The sequence below is a fragment of the Rhizophagus irregularis genome, chromosome 25 (genome assembly GCF_026210795.1).
Source record: "Rhizophagus irregularis chromosome 25, complete sequence".
Classification (NCBI taxonomy): Eukaryota; Fungi; Glomeromycota; class Glomeromycetes; order Glomerales; family Glomeraceae; genus Rhizophagus; species Rhizophagus irregularis.
The window spans coordinates 1,238,294-1,247,691 of record NC_089453.1 but is presented as its reverse complement, the minus strand read 5'-3'; the positions used below and the strand labels follow the sequence as shown (position 1 = coordinate 1,247,691).

Here is a 9,398-nt window from a genome sequence, read left to right as displayed (position 1 = left end):
TTTTTATGCAAAGCGAAACTTAAGATATATCGCATTTCCTAATGTAAATCAAAAAAAATATGCCATAAACAAACCCGTATCTCTAGTAAAGTCATCGTTAATAAAAACAAACAAACAACTTCATTTCTCTCTCTCATTTTTAATACCAACCGAAAAAAACTCAAACCAAACTATTATTCAGAAAGAATTTTTTTGTATCTTCCTTTTTAATAGATACTATAAGTCTAATGGATATGTATCCAGTTGCCATTAATATTGATAATATTGTACAAGAAATGGAAGGCGTTGAATATATTAATGTAGATGAATATATTAACGTAGATAAGGAAAACAGTGATAATTTAACAAGTATTAACTACATCTTAAATACGTATGTATCTTTACTATATTTATACATATTAACTAATAATAGTAAATATCCGATACTTACAGTTGAGACTGAGGATATTCCTAAAGATATCAAATTTAATACATGGGACGAAGTTCGATAGCTACTTTGATGATTATGGTGCTAGAAATAGATTTGCAATTGTTAAATATAGAATGGAACGAAATAGTAAAAGACAAGTTCATAAAAGAACCTTAGTTTGTGAATTCAGCGGAAAATATAAGTCCAAAAAATCGGTAAAAGCAGCATCAAAGGGAACGCAACGGAATACCAAAACAAAAAAATTAAATTGTCTATGGCATATAAATCTCACCTTTCCTAAACAAGCAACGCAAATAGGGGTTACAACATTTGTTAATCAACATAATCATAAACTTGTACCTAAAACTCAAGAATTTTCAACAAAATATCGAGCATTTACTAATGAAGCACTTAATGAAATTTTGTTAATGACAAAGTATGGAAGTTTAACACTTACAGCACAAAGGAATCTCTTAAAAGCCCGATTTTTAGATTTGCATTTTCAAGATCAAGACCTAGCCAACGTAATTTATAAATACAAAATTGCTGATAAAGTTAATAATGATGCATCTGCATTACTTATAACATTAATGCAAAAGAAGGCTGAAGACTTACGTTGGATTGTTGATTTTGAATTAGATAAAGACAATAGATTAACTCGTCTTCTTTGGATGTCTTCAGATCAGGTGGATCTGTGGCTTAGATATTATGATATAGTTATCAACGATAATACAGCTCGAACAAATCAGTATCAAATGCCATTGGGAGTTTTCATAATAATCAATAATAAATGTAAATCTCGTCTAGTTTGTCAAGTATTAGTAAGTGATGAATCTCTTAATATACATGTGTGGATACTTGAATGCATCAAAAAAGCAACTGACACTGGTCGAATGACAACATATCAGAGAAAATTCAGGTACCCGATTCTTCACTAATTCTTCACAGATATATATATTATACAATCCCGATACTTATTCCCGATTGGGCTCAGGTTCTTGTTGCATTTCTGGATACAACCGGGCATAAATACTTCATAAGTATTGGATTTCTATTGGTGAAGAATCGGGTTTCTGTTATTTTACAAATAAACGCCCAATATTTACCAAATTAATAACTGAATCTTTTGAAGTTTTAATAAACTATAAGGTGCAAATCGGATAAATATTATGTTAATATCGGATTTCTGATATTTTACTTATATTTATATAATATTTAAGTATTTATTTGGGTTATCATAAAGTATCGTTAAACGATACAATACACGCCGGGCAGTAATTGAAATCACGATATTTCAAATTGTTTTAATCAATTTATTACTATTCGTTGCAATATATTATATAGCAATATACTAATCAATTTTACAGTAATACATTTGCTTGCTATATTTAATCGTTGTTATATAGAAATAAACTACAAATCATTCTTGCGTAATAAAAATATAAACTACAAATTATTATTAATATACGTGCTCTTTTAAATCTAACATTGCATTAATGCATTAATTAAACCTGTTCATCAAGTTCGTTAGGTTCATCATTAATATTATCGATATTATCGATCTCATCTTGTGGTTGTACGTCGGATCCGTACGACTGCGATATCGACCAATCAGGGGCACCTTCAGGCGGTTTCGACTCGTCGATCCACGTTTTATCATCATACCAACGATGTCGTGAAAGTTTTACATGACTTATTTTCTCACCAACTCGGTCAGCCAAGCGAAGTAATTTACGTCCCTATAAAAATGAAAAAGAGATAATAAGCAAATGTATACAATAACTATACAATTGTTTTATTTGATACTTACACGACGTGACCTCCAGGGCTTGTCATAAACATGAAGAACATGTTTATCCGTTTCAATTTTATTCTTAGGACGAACATGATCTTCGATTTCTTTTTTGGTGAGCTCTTCATCAGTTTCAGAAACTTCATCACTGTGGAATCCTCCTTCATTAAATATGGTTTCACAGTCTTCCTTGAATTCTTCCCAAGATAATGATGACGGTTGAAATTAAGCTTTGCGAGGCATCATTAATATTGAACATATGCTCGATGCCTTTCTGACGTCGCTCTTTTTTCTATTGCAATCAGATATTAGTGATTAGGATAGAAAGGAACAAGATCAAGGATTTTAATTTCATATTTCGGATGTCTTCAGTACTTACATCTTTTCTTCGAGAATTCGTTCCTTTTCTCTTCTTTTCAAATCTAGTCTTATCCGGATCAAGGCTAACCATCCAGCTTTCTCTACGATGGCGGTGTAGATTCTGTAAGACCCATTTCAATTCTATATCTTTGTATTGAAACCTTCCGGCCAAGACTCTAGCGATCTCCTTCATGATGTGTTTTGAAACGTGTGGTGCAATTTCTACCCATTTTTTGGTATGATCCAATTGCAATGAATTATCGAGACCGCTAAGTATCTGCACGACCTCATCCTTAATTTTATAAAAAAATATCGATTAAAAAATTTTGCTGAATAACCAATAGTTACTTGATACTCACATGGAACAACTTATATTGATCTTCGTCCATATCTTCAAGCAAAACCCGAGCACGTCGACGATATCCAGTTTCTGGTTCTGGCGTGAGTGATGTATTTTGTCTACTCCTTGGAACTGGTGTTGTCTGAGGGGTTGATGGCCATTCAGCTTGTAGGTCGTTCCTTGTTTGAGATTTCTTGAGGGTCCGAACTTCTTCCGTAAGTGCAGTGATAGCTCTGCTTAGGGCTTCGATATCTGTAAATTGAAATCATGACATTATATTCAAAATATGTAAAATAAAAAACATAATTATTATATTATAACCATACCATCATTCCTATTATATCTTGTAGTTGAACACCCTCCTTGTTGACTTGGTGAACGACTATCTGAATAATTAGTCCTATTATGTCTTGTAGTCGAACGTCCTCTTTGTTGACTTGGTGAACGACTATCTGAATAATTAGAATAAGAAGAACGTCTAGACTTGTTCCTTCTTGAACGATAACGGTGACGACGATGTGGTGACATTGAGTTTGTTTGATGATGGTTGTAAGAGGTTAAATTTGTTGTAGATAAGCGTCTTAAGCTTATTTTCTTAATTTTGAAAGGTCTTCTTCCACGCATTTTTACCAAAATTTGTTAAAGGATAAAAAAAAAACAATACAATAAGGTAAAAGACGTTCTTTTATACCTTTATTTATTTCCACAATTAAAATATTATGATTATTAATAATATTTTTTTTTTCCTATAATTAGATTAAATGTAATGATTACGATTTTTTTTTTAATGATTTAGATCAAAGTATAATGATATGGCAGAGAAAAAAAATCAGTTCGTGGGAAGAAAGGGGTCTTTATATATATTTTTTTTTTGTCATATGAGGACCGATAGGTCTGTCGAAAGTAACGAAATAGTCTATTAAATAAGCTTTTTTTGATTGAATTTTTTTTTCCTTTTTTTCATGCCGATAAGTCTATTGAAAATAACGAAATAGTCTATTGAAGTATAAGCTTTTTTTGATTCAAATAAAGGAACTTATATTGATTTAAATACAATAAATACAATAAATTGATAGTAACCTAATATGGTCAACAATGTCAATTATCAATCATACTAATATATCCGTTCATCGAAGAACCGGAAATTCATTTTTAATAAAATTTTTTTATATTATTATTTACAATGACGAGAAAATACCGAAGAACAAAAGCTGTCTTTGTAAAGAAATCCTATAATTTTAAACAGAAAACATCAAATAAAGTTCCGTGTCATTGCAATAAATGTAAAGGTAACATGGTTGATCCACGTACAAAAAATAGTCATAGTTTAAAAAGGGATATTAGACCAAGAGGAGTTATTGAAGAAATTATAGATTTAAATCAAGTTTCATCTGATGACCTAAACCAAGATACATCGGTAGACCTCTTGAATGATCCAATGGAAATAGAATCACATAATTCAGATGATGGTCATCATGAACCTATTGTTGATGAGGAAAATTATTCGTTTCTTCCCAAAAAATCGAAATCATCAAAAGCCAAATCGAAAGATAAACGAAAACATATCGGTAGTGGAAATTCCAAGAATGTATCATACCCTATTGTTGTTATTGAACAAAGTATTTCAGATGATGATACTAGTGATGCTGATGATGAAGAAAACGATCAAGTTGATAATGACTTTGATCCTATCGAAGAAATACCAAATGAATCTTCATCCGGCTGGTTTGACGCACCGGAAAATACATACGGCGATGATCCAGAAGCCTCCTTCATTGATTTTACTGAAGACTTTCATTGGATTGTTTTATGGATCTTATTATATCAAGAGAGATATAAGTTATCCGATGTCACTACCGATTCTTTAGTCAAATTTTTTAGATATCTTTTGGTTCTTTTGGATGCAAACACGTACAATTCTTTTCCTACATCTTTGTATATGGCACGTAAAAAACTTGGCGTCTGTGCTCATATTGTCAAATTCGCATCGTGTGAAAAGTGTTGCAAATTGTATAATGTAACAGAAGTATCAACTAACGACCCTTACCAAGTTCCAGCCACAATTCATTGTACCTACGTAGATTTTCCGGATCATCCGATGGCAAATCAAAGAAAAAAGTGCAATGCTACACTTGCTAAGAAAGTTCCGGTTACTAACGGAACAATCTATCAACCTTCTTTAACGTTCCCTACTGTTAGTTTAAAACACCAATTACAATTAATGTATAATCGAAAAGGATTTGAGAAATTATGTAGAAAATGGGCGGACCGTAACGATTCTCAATTTTTGAATGATATTTATGACGGAAAGATCTGGAAAACCTTTCAGGATCATCGTCAAAATATACCATTTTTCCGGAAAGATGTCTCAGACCGCCACTTGCGCATCATGTTAAATATCGAACTTTGGTTCCAACCATTCGATAATTCAACTTATAGTATAGGAGCTCTATATGGTGTAATATGTAACCTGCCTCGAAATGAAAGATTCAAGCCATCAAATATTTTGACAATGGCTTTAATTCCGGGGCCAAATGAGCCTAGTTTACATCAACTAAACCATTATATAGCCCCATCATCGATCAATTAATCGAGTTATGGAATGGGATTGAACTATCGAAAACATACGAAAGCTCTACCGGAAAATCTATTCGAGCCGCAGTAATATGCTGCTCATGTGATATTCCAGCCGCGAGAAAACTCTGCGGTCATATCTCTGCGCGAGTGGCTTGTCATAGATGCTTAAAAAAGGCTCAATATGATGATCGAAATCAACCGAATTTTGGCGGATTTGATGATATTGATGAATGGTTTGTCGAAAGAGATATCAACCAGGTTCGAAGGGATGCGCGAGAATGGTTGAATTGCAATACTAAAGATGCTAGAAATAGTCACGTCCATAATACTTTAGTACGGTGGTCAGAAATGTATCGACTTCCGTACTTTGATTCAGTGCGATTTCTCACAGTGGATCCAATGCATTGTTTGTTCTTGGGTATTGCTAAGTGGATCGTGACCAGACTGTGGATCGAGGAGGGCCGATTGACACAAAAAGATTTAGAAACAATGCAAAAAAGGGCAAATGCAATAAAAGTTCCAGCAGATATCGGTAGAATTCCCTACAAAATTGCTACAGGTGAAGGCTTTTCAAGGTTCGCCGCTGATCAATGGAAGACTTTTATCTTAATTTATGCCACTTCCATAACATGGGATCTGCTTCAAGAATCGGATAAATTGATACTCGCCAATTTTGTCCGTGCATGCAATATTCTTGTATGCAGATCTATAACAACGAATGGGTTAGAAGAAGCTCGTAAAAATCTTCTAGAAGTGGCAAAGCTCATTGAAGAAAATTACGGCGCAGAAAAAATTACGCCGAATTTACATTTATGCTTACATATTTGCCATTGTGCGTTAGACTATGGACCATTATACGCGTTCTGGTGTTTCAGTTACGAACGCACGAACGGTCTATTAGGTAATTCCAGATTTCCGAACTTATCAATATAATTAAATCAATTTATTAAATAGTCTATATTTATAGGATCGTATCATAGCAGTAATAGAAGAATCGAACCAGAATTATTAAAAACCATTCAATTCAATTTCTCTTCGATCAGTTTTCTTCATGCGCCCAAGACCATCAACATTTATCGACTTGTATCACACTAATTACACCGAAAGAAACTACCGGCAGTCTTGTAATTCATGATGAAATTAATGGAATAGATTACCGGGAATTTTTATCAATGTCTAGAAACGTGGAAGAAATGGCCGGGAACAGGTTCGAACCTTTTCCAGGTACTTTTCTTAATCCTAAAAGGATAGACACCAACCTTTCAAAAGAAGTATTAGATTTGTTGGTTGAATATTACCGCAATGCCTATGGAAAAGATTTCGCAGCACTATCAGATATCCATGCTGCTCCTTCTGCTATACCGGTATTACCAAAAGTGAACACTTATGGACGACTAAAAATTGGATCCGAAGTTTTTGGGTCAATGTATTCTAAAAGGCACGTCACATCGGCCAAAATATTATCCCAATTTCTCCATGATAATACTAAAGATACTTATCCCGGTATTGTTCAATTTTATTTTGAACATATTATACATTTTCCGGAAGGTTCTGTAAATCATTCCCTAGCATTTGTAAAGTGGTACCTTCCGGCAGAAAATCACAAGACTAGATTTCATTGCACAATTAATGGCGATGAAAATTTGTGCAATATAGAACTATGGAAAAAAGAATTTTATGATCTTAGCAGGGATTGTATTATCCCTACATGTAGCAGTATCTTGGGTCGGTTTGTTGAAGGTTCTTTTTCAATAGGACGAAAAGAAACCCGGAAATATGTGTCAGTAATACCGATCAATAGAAAGTTTCATATTTAAAATTTATAATAATACTGTAATATCAATCATGTTTTATATTATGAATATTATAAATATACAAATAAATAAATATATAATAATTATTATTAAACCTTTAAATTTCTCGCCGTCTAATATCAATGTTCTATCGTATTATTATCGTACTACGTTGATGCTTTTACCGATGCTTTATTTATAAATTAAATGACAGACATGATAGATCGGGTGTTTATTTATTAGTCATCGGGAAATCCGAAGGTAATCAATTTGTTACTTATTATCAGCTGATCAAATTTGATATACGTTTAGAATCTATCGGCTTCTTATATAATAGAATCAATAGGCCTATCGGGATACTGATTATTTAATGATAAAAAAATAAGAGCCGGTTAAGAACCGAAACCTGATTGGTCCCGATTCTTAACTGGCTCTTAATACACCGATTCTTCATCATTTGAATTCCGTTGTGTAAACTCTCCAATTGTTATGTTTACTGATGCTGATCCAGCTCTTGATGCAGCAATTCCAATCATTTTTCCTGAAACATATCCAGCTTACTGTATTTTTCATATTGCGCAAAATTTACCTAAAAATTTGAAAGCAAAATTAGGTGAGAAATGGGACGATTTCATCAAACAGTTCTATCAATGCCGCAATAGTTTATGTAAACCACTATTTAAGCAAAAATGGAACAAATTACTTATTGATTATCCAATAGCAAAAGACTATCTTTTACGTATATTAGATCAAAATTCTAGATCATGAGCTCAAGCATACCTTCATAAAATTTTCACGGCTGGTATTGAAAGTACTGCAAGAGTTGAAGGTTATAATTGAATTATAAAGCAACAATTAAAAGCTAATAGTACCTTATATGAGATTGCTGATCGACTTAATTTAAGGCTAAAAGATGAAGAGCGATGGAATCAGTTTTACAAATACAAAGCAAGCCATTATAACAAATACTTCTTCTATGGCTGAGCAAGATTTGTTTCCTATAGTAACAAAAATTCTTGATAAATATCTTACTGAACCTATTAATAATACAATTAAGACAGAAATATCTCAATATTTATTTGTTACTGCAAATATGATTGAACTCAATAACGAAGAATTAAATTGTGAGCAGGTATGTTGTTACTAAATAATTGAGTTGCAATATACTTTAGTGTTAAATAATACCTTGCTATTATTAAAGGAAAATCCTCATAAATTATCAGATGGTTTTATTGAAGATCAATTTGACGCACATTTTATTACACTTCAGGCTATGATCGAAGAAATAGGACAAGAAGAAGTATTAGAAATATGGAAAGTTGTAGATATACGAAGTGAAAGAAAAAATCATGTACATTTCGTTATTATTGTCAATGCAATATTCTACCTGTGTTCTTGTCTCAAGTCTATCTCAAAGGGAATAATATATCGTCACTATTTTCGTGTTATGATGAATTTCAAAATCGCAGCATTTCACATCAGCATGATACCTCAGAGATGGTATAAAAATCTTTACCAAGATGAGACAAACCTGCAAGAAAAAGTAATATTTAACAATAAAAAAGATATTTATGATGATGAAACTATGAACAATAATACATTACCTGTACGAAAGCCTGTCACGATCCCAATAACTGTTCCTGTTCTTAAAAAGGCTGTTCATAAAAGAAATTTATATGGTCGTGTATGGGGATTAGCACGAACAGTCACTTTACTTGCAGTTGAGCAAGAAGATGATGAAATAACTCTTATTCTTCTAGATTATATTAGAAGAAAATCCAATCGAAATATGCCTGAAAGACTTCCAATAATAATTAATGAAAGATCCACTATTGATGAAGTATCTGATAATCCTCAAGAAATTCAAAGGAACTATAATGATACTAATTCTAGAATAGAGAATAGGAGTCAGATAGAAGAAGATGAAACTGAAAAAGACCGAGAAATTATAGATACAAACCTTCAAAATATGAAAATCTGAACAGAGTTATTACTAAAGATTGGCCGTCCAAGTGAAGGTATTTGAGTAGTGTAGAAAAGGAACAGGGTGCTCGAGAAAAGCCCAAAACTAGAGGCTCTTATAAGTGTCGTGTTTGCAATGGAATAGGACATAATGCCACTTTTCAT

General features: G+C 32.6%; 3 protein-coding genes across 3 annotated transcripts; 2 read left to right on the top strand and 1 right to left on the bottom strand.

The window, feature by feature from the left end:
• Positions 1-1,914: 1,914 nt before the first annotated feature.
• Positions 1,915-3,525, bottom strand: OCT59_016753 (uncharacterized protein; the record flags this gene model as incomplete). The annotated part of the gene is made up of 5 exons (XM_066145886.1): positions 1,915-2,148; positions 2,220-2,390; positions 2,581-2,853; positions 2,921-3,153; positions 3,228-3,525. The coding sequence occupies 5 exons, from the start codon at positions 3,523-3,525 to the stop codon at positions 1,915-1,917; spliced, it is 1,209 nt and encodes a 402-aa protein (XP_066003624.1).
• Positions 3,526-4,084: 559 nt separating this feature from the next.
• On the top strand, positions 4,085-5,175 carry OCT59_016752 (uncharacterized protein; the record flags this gene model as incomplete). The annotated part of the gene is made up of 2 exons (XM_066145885.1): positions 4,085-5,095; positions 5,158-5,175. The coding sequence occupies 2 exons, from the start codon at positions 4,085-4,087 to the stop codon at positions 5,173-5,175; spliced, it is 1,029 nt and encodes a 342-aa protein (XP_066003623.1).
• A 1,475-nt stretch (positions 5,176-6,650) lies between these two features.
• Positions 6,651-7,233, top strand: OCT59_016751 (uncharacterized protein; the record flags this gene model as incomplete). The annotated part of the gene is made up of 2 exons (XM_066145884.1): positions 6,651-6,981; positions 7,166-7,233. The coding sequence occupies 2 exons, from the start codon at positions 6,651-6,653 to the stop codon at positions 7,231-7,233; spliced, it is 399 nt and encodes a 132-aa protein (XP_066003622.1).
• Positions 7,234-9,398: the final 2,165 nt, after the last annotated feature.